The 17,385-nt window shown below is 33.5% G+C and overlaps 3 protein-coding genes across 4 annotated transcripts; all 3 read right to left on the bottom strand.

Annotated features, from left to right (window-relative positions):
* Positions 1–1,428: 1,428 nt before the first annotated feature.
* On the bottom strand, positions 1,429–3,356 carry LOC118028566 (UDP-glucuronate 4-epimerase 5). Of its 2 annotated transcripts, XM_035032188.2 has the most exons (2): positions 2,716–2,855; positions 1,429–2,609 (listed from the first exon to the last, which is right to left on the bottom strand). In XM_035032188.2, the coding sequence occupies exon 2, from the start codon at positions 2,581–2,583 to the stop codon at positions 1,831–1,833; it is 753 nt and encodes a 250-aa protein (XP_034888079.1). In that variant the 5' UTR covers positions 2,584–2,609; positions 2,716–2,855; the 3' UTR covers positions 1,429–1,830. The 2 variants fall into 2 exon arrangements, with proteins under 2 accessions (XP_034888079.1, XP_034888078.1); XM_035032187.2 differs by having other exon boundaries at positions 1,429–3,356.
* A 2,596-nt stretch (positions 3,357–5,952) lies between these two features.
* Positions 5,953–7,614, bottom strand: LOC118028567 (uncharacterized). The gene is made up of 2 exons (XM_035032189.1): positions 7,429–7,614; positions 5,953–6,897 (listed from the first exon to the last, which is right to left on the bottom strand). The coding sequence occupies exon 2, from the start codon at positions 6,863–6,865 to the stop codon at positions 6,323–6,325; it is 543 nt and encodes a 180-aa protein (XP_034888080.1). The 5' UTR covers positions 6,866–6,897; positions 7,429–7,614; the 3' UTR covers positions 5,953–6,322.
* Positions 7,615–14,037: 6,423 nt separating this feature from the next.
* Positions 14,038–16,139, bottom strand: LOC118028568 (MYB-like transcription factor ODO1). Its single transcript, XM_035032190.2, has 2 exons — positions 15,714–16,139; positions 14,038–14,986 (listed from the first exon to the last, which is right to left on the bottom strand). Exons 1-2 carry the CDS (start codon positions 15,974–15,976, stop codon positions 14,437–14,439), a joined length of 813 nt encoding a protein of 270 aa, XP_034888081.1. The 5' UTR covers positions 15,977–16,139; the 3' UTR covers positions 14,038–14,436.
* Positions 16,140–17,385: the final 1,246 nt, after the last annotated feature.

The raw sequence follows: 17,385 nt of genomic DNA, 5'->3' as shown, positions 1-17,385 counted from the left end.
ATATTTTGAGTTATGCATGTAGTTAGCCACTCTTATATTCCATCATCTAAATTTCTCTAATTAAGATGCAATACTTCCTTTTCACTTAAATTTATTGCATAGCCATGGAACCGAATTCCAATAATATAACTCAAACCCCTCCATTTTTTCACAATATTGGGACAGTTGAATTAAAAAAACCTAGAAGTGCACGTCGGGCTGATAGCACACCAGACCTGAACGTTTATCTCCGCAGTCCAACCATGCTCTTCTCAGATTTTATTTTATTATTTTATATTTTTTAAAATTATTATTTAATATTTTTTAAATTATTTTGATGTATTAATATAAAAAATAAACTTAAAAAAATAAAAAATATATTTTAATATATTTCCAAGAAAAAAACATTTTAAAAAACAACCATTATTGTAAAACTAAAATATTATCTAATAAGTATTCAAAATGTTTTTCACTTGAAAATATATGAAATAATTATTTTTATTTTTTAAAATTTATTTTTTATATAATGCATTAAAACAATTTAAAAACATAAAAAATAATTTCAAACTAAAAAAATTCTCAAAAATACAATTTAACTGCAATGTCAAAAAAAAAAAAAAAAAACATCAAGCCTAAATTGATTTGAAAGCAATCACTGCGAGATGAATTTCGGATTTACTACCTGTTAAAATTAGGTTGCAAATGAACAATCCACAAGCTTTCAAATAATTCTGCATTCTTAATACCGCTGATAAATCTTGCATAACGGAGCTGATTTCTTAATGTTTCATTGATGCTCCAACATGCCATAGATTATAATTTATAACAAGATTTCCCTTGCCAATTGCCACAGGTCATACCCAGATGCTACCGGGTTCCAGGGCTTGACATCACACCTAGGTTGCATTCCGAGAGTCCAAAGACGTCTTCAATATATTGGATGACAAAAGGACAGCAGGTATTACTTTCCAGCAAAATCCCCCAGTTCTCTCATGTTCTCAACGAGCATAAGCATTAAGCAGTCGTTTATTCACAAATCAAGAGTGATCCAACTACAGTGAAGCAACGCAAATTGGCTTTCTTCCCAATCTGATCAACGAAATACAAGTCTTATATGCACTCAGGTTCAGAGTGATTAAGGAAGACAGCAGCGGGAATACAAGACACTCTGTTTTTCGAGAGAGAAGAAGAACAGAAAGAATGTTAAATCTCGAGAGCCAACCAAAAACTAACAAGAACGATTAGTTTGCGCACAAATTACTATTCAGCGATAGAATCAAGAAGGGTCCTGGACGAAAGCGTCCACTAACAACAGCTCGAAACTTGCGAGAATAACATCGGAGAGTGAGGTAAAAACAACAAAAAAGAGTGCATGCCAAGCAACGTACACGTACTTGCCTAACTTGAATTAAAATGGTCCCAAGGAACACAAATCTCAAACGACCTGCATAGTTGAATGCCTTGCTAGATTAGCTACTTTTTCATTGATAAAAGAAGGCAATGTCCATGACATGAAGAAAGGCTGCTCAAAGGGCACCAATCCAAAATCAAGAGCAGAATAATTTAACATCAGAACTCATCTTGAAATTATTTTCCAACAATAATTTCATTTTCTAAGACAATAAACCTAAATCAAATGAAGTAACCTGTGGAAAAAAAGAGAAAAAAAAAAACAACGAATAAAACACTTCTACTGAGACGATCAGATATCTCATGCAAAGAATATGCTTCCACCTAGCATATCAAATGCATTGCAAGACAAATAGTCCTCCTTGTATCATAAGCAATGACAAGTTGGCAAAGTATATTTCAACATGATAAAATTCAAATTCAAAGCAAGTCATGTATAATTCACCAGGATTTCTTCTTCTTTGAACCTGAAAAATAACCAGTATACCATCTCACAAACTTCTTGAGCCCCGTCTCCAAATCTGTTGCTGGCATATATCCAAGCTCCCTCTGGGCAGAACTAATATTGGCATGTGTAAACTCCACATCCCCATTTCTAGGCAACGGCAACACCTTCTTCTTAGCCTTTACCTTCAAAAGTTTCTCCAATATGCTCACAAGCTTACTCACAGGCACCGGCGATGTATTCCCCAAATTGAACACCCTCAATTGCGCCGGTCCCCTTTTCTTCCCTCCGCTCCCAGTACTATTTTTTGCTGTATCCAACGCTGCTAGACACCCCTTCACAATGTCATCAATGTAAGTAAAATCCCTAGCCACGCTCTTTCCATCAGCAGTCTCATATACACCAATCTCCTTACCCTTCAAAATATTCTTAGTAAAAAAGAAATACGCCATATCCGGCCTTCCCCAAGGCCCGTAAACTGTAAAAAACCGCAACCCAGTAATCGAAAGACCATAAATATGATTATAACTATGCACAAGCGCTTCACCTGCCTTCTTAGTCGCTGCATATAAACTCGCAGGCTGATCAGTCCTATCCTTCTCTGAAAAGGGTACTCTTTTATTAAGCCCATAGACAGAACTCGATGACGCCCACACAATGGCAGGCTGTGGATCAGCTGATTTACAAACCTCGAGCAAGTTAACAAACCCAGCAATATTACTGTTCACATAAGACTTAGGATTCTGCATCGCATAACGCACCCCCGCTTGAGCAGCTAAATGCATAACATGAGTAAAATAAACAACATCAAAAAGTTTCTGCAACAACTTAACATCATTAATATCTCCTTCAACAACGAAAACCCCTGATCGTTCAAGTACCTTTTGTCGGTCTCGTTTTAAATTAACATCGTAGTAATGATTGAAATTGTCAAGTCCAAGAACACCATCGCCGCGCCGCTTCAGAGCAACAGAGACATGGGTGCCTACAAAACCGGCGGCACCGGTGACAAAGACGGTGAAGCCGGCGCGTAATTTGGGACGCGCCGATTTGAGGACTTTTTTCTCCCACTGAGAGCCTCCAGGGAGGGAGTTGGTGATTTTGCTGCGGTTGGAGGGGGAGGAGGGGGAGGAAAGGAGGGAAAAGAAGAGGAATATAATGAGAAAGAAGAAAGAAGAGAGAGCGAATTTGGAGAGTGAAGAGTAGAGGCGGAGGGAACGTTGGTGGTGGGTTTGGAGGTAAAGTAATGATTTTTCTTGTTTTAATTTGCCTGGTGTGGAAGGTCGGGTTGTGTCAAGGAGTGACATGCTTTAGAGATTCTAGCCTTCTGTAGAAATAGGTTTATAGTTGTGGCGGCGGCGGCGGCGTGCTGCTGCTGCTGTGGATGAGGCCGATGGTTTTTTGGAGGATTGGGATTGGGGTTGTCTTTTGGGAAAAAAGTGGAGGTGTTTATAAGGCAAGGTGTGGTGGGAAAAGGGAAGTTAGAAATTTCGCCCGAAAGAGAGACAGAGATAGCCGGGCAGTGCTCGGAACGGGGTTAAAATCGGTTTATCAAAAAAAATTGATTTTTTAAAATGATTTAAATTTTTTTTAATTATATCGATGTGAAAAATAGTTTTCTTAACAAATAAAAATATTATACACACACATACACACTTAAAAAAAATCAATATCATACTCACAAACATTCTCTTATCTGTATTTTAAGTTTGAGGTTCTTCTTTAATTTATTATTACATGAAGTACTAAATTTTTTATAACCAGTGATTTGCTAATTTTCCTTTTATTTTATTAGCAAAAGTGGGAAACCACGGTCATATAAAAAAAAAAAACAAAGCATTTAATTGGCTGAATCCAGCTGGGATTTCTGATTAAATTGAAACGGAAAAATGGAATATGATTTTGTTTTGAATGTTTTTGATGATTGGACGGCAGGGATGCAGCGACTTCCATGTATGTGTGTGTGTGTGAGACCTTGCAATTTGAAGAAGAAGAAAAATACTTTTTGTTGGGTTCGATAAGATAATCCCCGTGTTCTGCACAAAAGAATTGACATCATTGGTCAAGAAAATCCTTATTCAACGAAATCAATAAAATATCTCATTTAACGACAAAAAAGAAAATTAAATTTCTCATTTAAGATTCTTTGCTTGAATGCTTTGTTTCCTATAAAAAACAATTAGTTTGCCCCTATAAAAAACTTCTTAAACCCACAAATTATTTGAAGGATTGAGACATGAGGATTTTAATTCATCCTATTCTCTTTTATGGAATTTCTCAATATATATTCCATAAAAGAGAATAGGATGAAAGGTTTAAGAACTTTTTTATAGGACCCAATTTCTGAGTATGATAACTTTTCTTTTCATCAAATACCATTTGGGTATTTATTATTTAACTTGAAAAAAACTGATTTTCTGTTTTGTTTTTAGCCAATCAGTATCAGAAAAACGTGTCATGATGCGTTCTATGCCTGTCAAGGGGCAAACTAGCAATGTGTCCAAATAATTGTTTTTTATAGGAAACAAAGCATTCAAGCAAAGAATCTTAAATGGTATATATATAGACACACACGGACAATATTCTTTCCATTTATTTTTATTATTTATAATTTATTATATACTTTTATACTTACAAGACATTCTTAATTTTTTTTTTTGTTAAACTTATCCTGATAAAATTAATTTAATACTCAATCATTAACTTGTTAAGTGTCAATATAGTCAAATTCATATATATCTTGTTCTGTTATATGTTATTCTTGATGTTAATTGATCAACCAAATAACTTATAAATCACTTTATATGATAACCCCAACTATTTAAATACAATTTCAAGTAACTACTCTTAGAAATAAATTAATATACATGGAGTTTTCCTTGTACTTAGACTATGCCAAGTTATCAATATCTTCATTAATATTTATATCTAATAACATAATTATAATCCAATCATCCTAAATCTTGTTCTATATCAACACAGTTCAAGAATGGTATATAAATTAGGCATCAACGAGTGGACTTTGGTGTGAGTGGAATTTAAAAATAAATTATTTTGTTATGTTAAAATATAGTATAATCCTATAAGAATTAAAACTTATTTATGATCGTATAACTCACTAGATTGACTTGAAAACAATTATAAGCTCATAATTTTCCAACCCATGTACAATTCATGCATATACTTTACCTTATACGATATGTTTAATATCATGGTAATTAGACAAATTGATGTCACTAGCATATTATATAACACTAGCCTCATTACACTAGCCTCTCTCTCTCTCTCTCTCTCTCTCTCTCTCACACACACACACACTCACTCACTCACTCACTCACTCAACACATTACTTTATGTTTTGGCAGTCTAACATAAATTAAACATGATTTCCACTGTTTCAATCGGTAATAGATCATATATCAAATCTCGCCAATATAGTTGATAATAATTCTTGCATTGCAGTTCCATTGTTGTGGTCAAAAGTAATACATACAAGTTTTTTCCATCGTTATGGTAAATCACATCTTATAATATACTGCATATTATTGCCTGTGTGATTTAACTACGAATTGCATATCAATTTATACCTTGTAGACATGTGCCTTCTATTAACAAAAACAACAATAATACATTATACAGATGGTGATGGAATTAAAGATGATAGTAATGCTTAGGAGAGATGTGGTAATGGTAAGGATGTAATAATGAAAATGATGATTATGATAGTTCTGATAAGGATAGTGTTATTTTTTTTTTTTTTTTGGACTGATGCATTGAAGGATGGTAATATATATATATATATATATATATATAGAAACCTATTTTTCTAGTATATAAAAAAATCTATTTTAATTTACAAAATTATTCATAAAAAAATAAATCTAATAATCCAACAACACTTGTTTCCTACTTTCATAAGAGCTACAATGAAATAAAAAATAGCACTTTGATTTTAAGTTTTGTATTTGGGAAGTAAGCTTATTTTAAATATCACCAATCTTCACTTGGAAGTTGAAATCTAAGAAGAGATTCTTCACTTTCTGTCCATAAACTTTGCATTAGAATGTGACAGTTCTACATACACCACATAATCCATCCCATTCTCAGTATGTAACTGATTGAAAACAGAAACGATTGTCAGCTGGAATACTCATTCAAATACAAGGAACACGGTCAATGTTGAAATTAAACTATTTGCATAATACCCAATTGACATGCACCACAACAGTATTCAACTTTCACTGACAGGTTCCAAAAGAAATTTTAACACGGTAAGTGCTTGCCATGAGAATTGCAACATTGTCTATAGACAGAAGCAATCAGTGTACCAAAATCCTAAATGCACTATGACAGCACAGCTTACATTCTGAAAATGGCAATTAGTGTTTGGTTTATTTGGACCACAAAAATGTAAATGTCTCATCTATCAAAACCCACATTTAGGTTGGAATCATGTATAACACTTGAAAATTTTTCTTCCAAGAAAGTCTACTTATCTGCTGAATTCTGTTGCTGCTTAGCTCTGCGAACACATTCATAATAACTCTTAGTGAGGGGGGCACATTTCAGAATATCATCAGCATGCTCCTTGTAGCATGCCCTGCAAGCATTATAATCAACCAAACATGGCATAGGCTTCTGGTTTGGAAGCTTGAATTCCTTATCACGGAGATTCTTGGCTCTTTCAGTTACTTGCTGCACCATGTTATCCTCCTGCTTCTGGAACTTTTCCAGAACCCTCTCACTCTCTTGAATGACTGATCGGATTGCATCCAACTCGGCATTTGCAGGATGTACAGGTTGGGTTATTGGCAAGTACAGTGGAGGTTGAACTGGCCATCCTGGAGAAGCGATCCGTTTGTGCATTTCAGAATCATCATGCAGCTGTTTCTCATTCACCTTAGCTTTGAGCAGGGGAGTTTCTCGTCGGGTCTTAGGTATAGTCTTCTTTGCTTTCTTCTTTAATTTATCCCCATCATTAGCAAACCGATTAACTAGTTCAGGAGTAATTTGAACTGAAAAATCACCCATAACAGCAATCCCCCTCCTCTAAAAAGAAATACCTGAAACATCAATAGGAGTTTGAGCAACATTAGAATAAAATAATCCAGAGCACCAACCTACTTGTTGTACACATGTAGAAAAAACTTTCTCCATGCCATTGATGTTAGTAATAGGCTTGTTCTTACAGCTTACAAGGAATTGCACTGCTTAAGAAATATTAATAATCCAGTATACATATAAAGAAGATGGAATAACAGAAGAATGCGTATCTAATCCGAGTCTCATTACAGAAACCAACAGTAGATAAGGAGCAGAGTAGACATTATGGGAATCCCATCAAATTTATCCCCTTCCATTGCTAACAACACCTACACCCCTTCCTACGAATTACAATGGAGAATGCGCAAAACACACTTCATTATTATTATATATGTGACTTCGTAAATTAAGGAATCAGCATTGAAGCAGGAGACAAGTAGGCAATTGGATAATCATGGTTAATTCTAGGGTTTTGAGTTTGTGCAATACTAAGGTAAAACTATGATATTAAGAAAATTAAATAAAGAAAAAAGAGTCAGAAAGAAAAACACCTGCGAGAGACAAAATTAATGTGGGGAATCGCCACTTGATTCGATCACGATCCACCTCGCTTTGCGATCTTTTCTTCTTCACTGGAATGGGATGGTCTGCTTCGTTCAATATGAAAGCTATGTCGTGTCCTTCAATTTTCAGGGCTTCTGAAACCTCCAGCACTCTCCTGAACGACTCGTCCTTCATGTCTTTGGTCATTTTGAGAGTAAATGATAATGTAGTCTTTTTAGTTTAACAAATTTTAATTAATTAATCCTTATACTTTAAAACAAATTATATTTTTTTCATCTATCTTTTGAAAATTTGTTTATGACTTGGTCCATGCCAATTTCATATTTCTTTCAAATTTTTTTTTCCTGAAATAGAATAAAGAAAAATAGAAGAAGGTAAGATATAAAATTTAACTGGGAAAAAAAAAACTAAATTGAAGCTGATTGATATTTAATAATTATGATACTACAAGGATTATTTTTTGTAAACTGCACAAATTGAATGATAATGAACTATAATTTGATTAGATAAGAGTACCTTTTTCCTAACCAAATATGATTTAATTATTTTTCAAATAAAAAAGGAATCAAAATTTTAATGCATCATCATCTTGTATCAAATCATCAAGTAATTAGAATCATTTAATAGGTGATTAGTAATAAAAACTTGGGATCAAGAAATTTATTATTTTTTGTAATCTCGGGTTTGAGTCATGTGATTGCTAATATGATAACCACTAGAGACTTACATAATTGTTAACTTCAGAGCCTGTAGAATAAGTTGAGATGCACACAATCTCTTTTGAACATTCACGTTAATTAAAAAAAATATATTCTTGGAACGAAGAGCAAAAAATAAACAATTAATTTTTTAGCTTTTATTCCAGAAAAACCATTCTTAAAATATTAAAATAGATTATTTAAAAATTTCTTCTTTTATCAATTGAACTTTTCTATGAAAAACTGAAAATAAAAATATTATAAATGGGCTGTAAATTTTCTCTGTTAAAAATTTATATTTATACTGCTTAAAAACTCGTATCGACAATTTAACTCTTTATAACGAGTCCTTGTTAATGGTAAAAGAAAATATTGTTTACATGTTTGCTTGGAATCGGATTAAAAAATCTAAACAGCATTATATTAACAAATTATACAGAAGACTATACTATGATTATCAATCAAATTTGTGTATAAATCATAGCTATTAAATAAAGTTTCAAACTAAATAAGATTAAAGATTTTAGAGCTTATTTGAAATTATTGTTGCTGGCTGTACTTTTAATTTGAAAATATATTAAAATAAAATATTTTTATTTTTAAAAAATTATTTTTGGTATCAATATATTAAAGCCACCTAAATATATATATATATAAAATTATTTTTAAAAAAATTAAAATTTTTAAAAACATGACTTATACGGTTATACCTATTCCATAACACTGTGTTGGTGTCGGAAGATCAATCCATGAGTTAATAAGTTAATAACCACGCACATATTTGTGCCAGTATGGATTTGAAAAGAAGCGACAGCTTTTAAAATTTAGATCGGTCCAGATCTTGATTGAATCAATGACGTGGATAATCCAATTAAATGTCTTAAGCCCAGGTTCCTACTTCTGGGACAGACCGAAGCGGGCTTGGGAACTATTGTAGAGCTTGTAGCGCAGCAGTGGAAAGGGCCTTGTGTCCTTCCTCTGCACCAATATTCAAGTCTTATTTGTGCACGCCTGTCATCCTTGTAGTGCTTTACATATTTATTGGGCTTGTAAAATGTTCAATGAGTCTAGAGATTAGTCGTGGTGCGCATAAACTGGCCCGAACACCTCGGGTTAAAAAAAAAATTATTAAACAAAGCTGTTTATTGAAAAACAATGTAGATGCAGATTAAAAAAAAAAAACTATTTATTGGAATGGTATAATAACGATTTTATCATTCACACCACAAAAATTAAAATACTGGAATCAAAGGATAATTTGATATTTCTAAAATAATTTTTTTATTATCAATATGTCAGACCAGAGGTAATTTTATCTTTGATTAAATATAAAAAATAAAAAATATAGTAAAATAACCATAATATCTTTAAAAATCAAAATTCTAAAACTTGTGGCAAGGGACTTTTTAGTATTTTCATAGATTTTTTGTTATTACTATGTCAGCTCAAGAACAATTTAATATTTGGCTAAAAAAAGTCAGGCATGTGTACGCTATTTATAGGCGTTTGGGAGGTGCCAACGCATTTTAGATGGTCCATGTGGCATCTTTCGGTGTTCAAAAACACCCTTGTACCGTGTTATTAGAAACTCATTTATGAACTCTTCTTGTTGGGGTACTGTTTATAGGCGTTGGGTGGCCGGTTTGTTGCTAGTGAAACTTTCTTTCCCCCCTTTCTTTTGTCTCTTCTCCTCTTAAAATAATAGTTTGTTCCTTTCTGTTCTTGGTATTTTAAATTCAGTTTTTATTCTTTTGATTTTTAATTTTTATTTGTTGGCTCTTTTTCTAAAAAAATTATTTGTTTTTAATTTCGTTCATCAATTCTAATTTGACACATATATATATTTTTTAATTTCATCATTATTCATTTCTATTTTTTTCATCGACCCTTTTGTATAAATTTTATTGGTTTTCATTCTCATTTTTCAATCTAAATTTATAGTGTTATGTTTTTCAATTTGGTCCTCATTATTTTGATTTTTTTAATTATTTTTTAAAAGTTTTATTTGCTTGCAGTTTCATCATTCAATCCAAATTTATAGTATATTATTTTTATTAATTTCATCCTCATTCTTTTGGTTTTTTTTTTCCGGTCCTTTTGCTAAATTGATTTTTCTTTTCAATTTCACCCTTCAATCAAATATAAGATTTATTTTTATTGCAATTTTGATTCTTATTCTTTTAATTGATATATTTTTATAATCCTTTTGTATAATTAAAATTATTTCTTCAATTTCATTCTTTAATATTTAATTGATTGGTAATTAAACTTCATGGTTTTTTCAGATATGGTGCTTCGAGTTTAATGACCTGAGTTATGAGTTTAAAAAGTTAACATAAGTTGATATTAATGAGCTTTATAATTATTTTTATTTTTTTATCGGATTTTTCTAATCTCATAATCTAGACCGTGGGTTTTACAGAATATCCTAGATTATCTCAGCTCTAATTATCGAGATTATAAGTTTATCATATTAACTTAAGTTGACCAAGATTGATTTTTTTTTTATATCCTCTTTTTATCCCATTTGTTCTTGCATATTTGATGGGCTATTAATTGAGACATATTGTTTGTTTTCTTTTGAAAAAATGTTTTTCCTCATGTAATAACTTTTCTTTTAAGATTTGATTCACCTATAATTATTTATTTTTGTCTAATTAAAATAAAACTAATTTATTCAAGTTGGTTTATAATCCGAGTTACATAATTTTTTAAAAAATTATGTTGTTTTTTAAAAGCATGTCAAGACCCGCACATGATTATATCTCATGATTCAACATTCCACTTTGCAATCACTCGTTTTTTTATCCGAAAAAAATAATGACCCTGCAGCGTAGCGCAGAAACAGGAGCTTATATGTGCGTGTGTTTGTAAAAATGGTCTTCCTACATCCTAAATTCACAACTCAAGCATATAATAGCGTTGCATCATCTGGTTTTGGATGAACTTCACTCATTTGTCAATTTAAAATTAGTGAAAATTTATTACCAAATTCTACCCAGGTTTGCAGCCCCAAGATTATATTTTTTTTTTAATTAAAAGCTCGTGCTAGAGACCCACATGTCCTGAGTCCTGATTCTAGATTCTAGCTGTTTACAGCAGAAGGTCATTTTCCTTAACTATCATTACTATTTAGTCCAAATGACCAATGATCTTGCAAAAAGCATTACCCTATTACCCTAGCTAATTAATCGCAGCAGTAACGTATGAATGTACCTCAGCATATATCCATTTCTTTAAGGTAGTATTGTCATGGGTGTTTGTAATTCTATATCATGTTCTTTATGATATATGTTATTGGTCTGACAATATACATAAACTTGTCCATTTCTTCAACACATCAACATGCTTTTTGAACACAACTTATCTTTCTTTCATGGCTCTTTTCAGTTTTCTGCAATGTGCAGTACTAACCATGCATACCTTTTTTTACAAAAAGCTTTAGACTCTTCACATATTGTGGAGCTCCATAACTTTACATTTAGATGGTACACACACATCAACAGAGATAGGGAATGGCCACCTTTCTCTCGTTATAATTGGAGTCTTGTTTTTATTTTTTATTTTTTTAAAAAAAAAAAAACACTCGAAAGCTGCAGCATCAGCTAAATTGTGTTGTTTTTTAAAAGCATGTCAAGACCCGCATATGATTCAACATTCCACTTCGCAATCACTCGTTTTTTCAAGGCCGTGCCACTCACAGCACTGTTCGATGGAGCTTGAGAACCTTACGTGCAGTGTCTTCACATCTTCCACGCCTTTTTTTAAGCACTCACCTGATTGTTTTCCTTGAAAATCTTCTTATTTCTGCTGAGATCCTACTCCCTTGCTCCAATTCCGTAAAATTAAAAAAGAAAAAGAAAAAGAAAAAAAAGGTTCTTGTCATGAGGTTTATATTCTTATGTACCATGATTTTCTAACGAGGACCAACGTTTTTTTCCCCTTATCTTGTCCTTTCCAAGTTTAAGGTGTGTTATTAGGGCTAACGCTAGTTTAATTATGGGGCTTCATAGATAATCTTTATATTGCAAAATTTGCCTTGCCTTGTTTCTTAAGAAAACTCACATGGACACAAACCTTAGTTTCATGATTGTGCAATTTGACGGGAAGAACATCTTGCTTACACTTGATCATGGCTTTCAATTTTCTTATCATATGAATAAAATTTTGAAGTGCCTTCATGATAATAAGAAAATTTAAGCTCATTATCAAACATCTAATCTTAATTGTTGCAAATGTTGAATTTAAGGTCTATTGAGATGTCATAATCTAGACGTCAAGATTATGGATTGATCAAATGGGCTAATTTTTTTTTATTTGCCAAGAGATTCTTTCAGAATCAATTCTTCTCAATCAAGCTCAAGATGACATAAGATCTTTGGACCTTGGCAATGTTCTGACCAATGGTTGCAGACACACTTAGGTTAGAATCTTCACTCAAAATCATGCATTCCCTGTCATGGTCCATGTCCGGGTGGGTTTTGTTTCCAATCTAACTAATTAGTTCGATCAATTCTAGCTAACTTTACATATCAAGAAGTTAGATCGTCCTGCAAAAGGAGTGGGTATTCCCTGGCTTTTTTATTTCTAGCACAATTTGTGCTCTATATAAAGGGCTAAAAAAACTAAATAAATAATGGTACAGCAGAAAAATTTATTTATCAAGAGAAGCAACTAGCCAAATTCATTGTTCTGAAATGAACAGAATAAAAAAAAAAGATTAATTAAAGAGGCCATTAATCCAATTATGTTTTGGGAGTGAGGGGGTGCTTCCAAAAGAATCCTAAGATCAGTCGGTAGCCTGTTGGTAGGTTCTAGAGTGAATATATTGATCAAGTAGTGCTTTTTAGCTCCACTAAAGAACTCATGCTGAAGGGCATATCCAGATGCGAGGTATCATGATTAAGACTGTTGCTTAAGGTGCAATTATATTAGCGAAAACATCCTGATCAGGTGCACTTTTTTCTCCAGAATATCTGTTAAAATAATGATGATGAGGCGACAAGTTCATAGAAAAGAAGCATTAATGGAGTTTATGCTCCTTAAAGTTTCATTATCTTCTCAGCTTAAACTATGAACACATAATATCTTTGCCACGCCACATGTGGCTCGATCCGTAGCAAATGAATATACATCATTCTTGGATGCTTTGGGATATCCCAGCTATAATCTAATATCATCCACTTAAAAATTGCTGATTATTCTGTATCAGAATAATCTCCAAGACATCAGCAACTTTGAAGAGGGCATCAAGCCTTCAACACTTCAGTATTAATAATAAAAAGTACACAGCTGCTTTTGTGTAAACTAAAGTTGGCACCCTTTCTACTTTTCACGAGTGCTGGCACTTTAAACAAATGAAAGTTTCCCTCCCCCCTGTATTTCAGTGTTTAAAGTTTAACCTTTCTGTACATCCTGCATAAAGGTAAGAGTTCAATGTTTTTTTTTTTTTCAATGACAGGGGCCTTGCCTTTTTTTCCTTTTCTGCCTGACCTGAATCTTTTGAACTTTAATCTATGGAAGTCTCTGTGTTTGAATTCGTAAAATTTGAAAAGTTGCACAAAGGCATAGCTGCTTGATGAACCACCTACCAACCTGCAGCAGCAACTTGAAAATCTCTGATAATAGAGAACTACTTGTTCTGTACAAAGCAGAGTGAATTTATACAGTGAGATGTATGCTACAAAATCATGAGCCCTGTTTCTTGTTTGTTTGGTGAGCTATCTGCTGAAGCTGAAAACCTCGATTGATATGGGCAGAAATGAAGTTTTTGATCCTGCAAGGTAATGAAATTCTGCTGAGACCAGTCGCTACAATTCAAGGAAAATCAGAGCTGTCCATGCTAGTTAATCACCACGGATTAAGAGTGCAATTATTGGAGTAATCACTCTCTTAATAGTTACAAAAAATAATCCATAACATCATCCACTTTATTTCCATCGTATGTACATCATATACAAACAATTATAATGCTGTAAACAACCCCACTAGACAACATCTGCCAGAGCCAGTCCCTATCTCTTACATATGAGATCACAACATTTGTAAAGCACAAAGTAATGTCACATTTTAATGATTTTGGTTTGATATCACTGTTTAACTGGGTTGGTGAGAAACCTCTGAAGAAGACGGGTACACTTCGACCCACCCAGCAATAATTACCATCCGATGAAACATGCAAGACAGATAAAATTCAACCTGACAACCTAACTTCAACAACACATGATACTTGGTAACATGTTCACATTTGAAGATGTAAGATTTTCTCAACAGCACTCTAGCATACACTCGTGTAATCTAGCGATTGAGTTCCATCTCTAGTATGTTAAGTGCGCTTAATTCAATGGTGTCGAAACAATCGAATCCGAAATCGTGAACGCCGAAATCTTGACAATCCGATAACCCTGTGTAGTTATCCTCCCATGATGGATAACCCGTGTCATAGTTAGTATTTTCTGCGGCCGGAGGAATAATTTTGTTCCATGATGCATCAACTAGCGGAGGCTCATCCATCCACAGGCTATTCAGTAACATTTCATCATTGCAAATACTATCTAACAAGAGCGAATCCTCGGTACTGCAAGAATTTTCAGTCGGTGATCTTGAATTATCATCCGAATTAATAACGATACCATCGTTTTCTTGCATATCATTGTTGTTGCTGGATTCTGGCAAAAGATTAGCAGGAGATGATGAGCTTTCCTCAGGCTTGGCTTCTTTGTGTAAGGGTTCATGTGTAACAGGATCGATTCCCCTCTTCAGAAGCTTCTTCTTTATATGAGTGTTCCAGTGGTTCTTAATCTCATTGTCTGTCCTTCCTGGCAATCTAGCAGCAATCTTGGACCACCTGAGTGAAAGGAAAAAATATCCAACTCAAGTTTTACTTCCATTCCAAAATCAGACGCCGTAAATTCATTAAAAATTATTCATCACTTGAATCTTAAGCAAGCAGTAATAATATATACCTAGTTTGTGAGCTCATTTGAAAAGCAGGCAATTAATGAACTATTAAAATGACGACTAATTTATAAAACCACGATCGATGGCATAGTTATTCTTGCACTTTATAGCAACTTGCAGATCCAAATGACTGTTTTTGTTGAAATTTTGTGGCCCTGTCTTATGCCCCACCTTTCTATCTGCTCATATGATCGAATATAAGAACAAGAAGAAATATCTGCAGGTTTCAAATATTATTAATTTTTCAAAATCATATGTTATTAATTACAATCTATCACGTCGCATACTCGGCAATCTAAAGACTTGATTACTTGCATTTTCTCCTCAAATGCAATCGACTACAAGTTAATTAATTACCTTGTCAAACACTTCAATTCAAAAAACGCATTATATTGATCTTTCAACACGGCGATACAAGACATGCTTAACCTTCACATTAGTAATATTTTAACATACTCCACAGACGTTAGCAGAAAACCATGTCCATGAAGACAACCACCCAGACACCATTAATAAAACAACCAAAATATTTAAACAATATATATGCTTTGATGCAAGTTCGTCACCAACAATATATATGTATATATGAATGTAACATGGAGAAGAGATTTAACCTATTGCCAAGACGAGCATGGAGATCAATAACCAGCTGTTCTTCTGCTTCTGTAAGAAGCCCTCTCTTCAAGTCAGGGCGAAGATAATTAGTCCAACGAAGCCGGCAACTCTTGCCGCATCGTCGGAGTCCTGCGAGCTTAGGGACAGCTCTCCAACAACATTGGCCATTGGTGAGAATGAAGTTAATGAGTTTTTTATCCTCTTCAGCTGTCCATGGACCTTTCTTGACCCCGAGTTTGTCACAGCAAGGTTGCCTTCCCATATTGCACAGAGTAGCTAGCTAGCTAGCTGTTGCTAAGCTTACACAAATAAATAAATAAAGTCTCGTCAAATATTGCTACCTGTGAAGACTCGAAAGCCCCATCAACCACCTTTATATAAAGCTCTTACTTTCCTCCCTAAGTGTTTATAAATACATAAAACACATCCATTTATGGAGGGAGGGAGGGAGATTCCAGGGTCCACCATTGGTTTGTGAAAGGGAGATGGGAACTAGAATGGCTTGGTCTTGTTTATGTGGGTACAAAAGAATAAGTGAAAGAGAATATTGATAAATGAACCAAGGACAGAGCTCCATCTAAACACCCAAAATAAATTATTTTTTTTTTAATGAAATTCTTTCCATTTTCCTACACAACCCCACTCCCTGATTGCACTCTTACTCCACCATTCCATCAGCTATTTCGTCATCCCCACGTTTAAGTGTCCCTGTAATATCTGTACTCTATTACACCATTTGCTAATCAATAGGTGACATGTCTTAATTTCCATCAATGACATTAACCGTTGGATTCGTACACAAATTAATTAATCTCTTTTTTATTTTTATTTTTCTTTTTAGCTTTACCAAAACCCATGTTTGTACCGTGCATCGGAGCCTTTGGGTGAAAATTCAAAAATCCAGTCACGACTATGATCGGATGGCAAACAATTCGATCATGAACGGGAATATTACGTTGTCATTAGTTACCGATAGATTTATATGTTTGTCTAATCAAAATTATTATTAAAATCAACATGAAAACTCTAAATTTATATAAAAATCAACATTGGTCACCGAATTTTTTTTTTTTTTATTTAAGTCCAGTAAGTGCTTTGGTTTGTTGAGACAGAAAAAGACTTCCTGGATTAAATAGGATTTATGTGACAACCAAGAACATCACAGAAAGAGCTCTAGTGTTATGTATCTTCACTTTATTGAGTTTACATGAGCACGAGTGACTATGTTTAAAGCCATTAATGTTCAAGTCATTTTGTATTGATTAATCTTTCGACTACAAGTCACAACACCGATCCATCTTTTCACAGCTTCGTAGCATTTCGTGATATGTAGGATGATAGAGTTGAATGAAGAAATATGATCCTGTGCCTTGTTACTGGAAAGCACAAGTAGCAAAATCAAGTGCCACTTCCAACATATATATATATATATATCTTGGAGGCAAGATGATATGATTGGGGGGAAATCACTTCAATTGAACATTGAAATCCGACAAAATAATCTCTGACCTGTGGGGTTTGAAGGGCTTCGAGCAGAAAATCTTCATTTGTAATTCGAGCAATGCCGCCTTTTTTTTTTTTTTCTCTCTCTTGTTTCATAATTAGGAGGTTCATTAATATATATATTTTTAATCAATTTTATAAGAAAAATAGATTAATGGGAGGACAACT

The sequence above is a fragment of the Populus alba genome, chromosome 3 (genome assembly GCF_005239225.2).
Source record: "Populus alba chromosome 3, ASM523922v2, whole genome shotgun sequence".
Lineage (NCBI taxonomy): Eukaryota > Viridiplantae > Streptophyta > Magnoliopsida > Malpighiales > Salicaceae > Populus > Populus alba.
Note: the sequence above shows the minus strand (reverse complement) of the source record. Positions and strands in the feature narration are given on the sequence as shown.

Bases quoted from the DNA above. Each gene is read 5' to 3' on its own strand.
- LOC118028567 (XM_035032189.1), bottom strand. From the start codon at position 6,865: ATGGGTGATTTTTCAGTTCAAATTACTCCTGAACTAGTTAATCGGTTT.
- LOC118028568 (XM_035032190.2), bottom strand. From the start codon at position 15,976: ATGGGAAGGCAACCTTGCTGTGACAAACTCGGGGTCAAGAAAGGTCCA. The intron at 14,987-15,713 runs GTTAAATCTCTT...CCTTTCACTCAG, and splicing joins CATGCTCGTCTTGGCAATAG to GTGGTCCAAGATTGCTGCTA.
- LOC118028566 (XM_035032187.2), bottom strand. From the start codon at position 3,141: ATGTCACTCCTTGACACAACCCGACCTTCCACACCAGGCAAATTAAAA.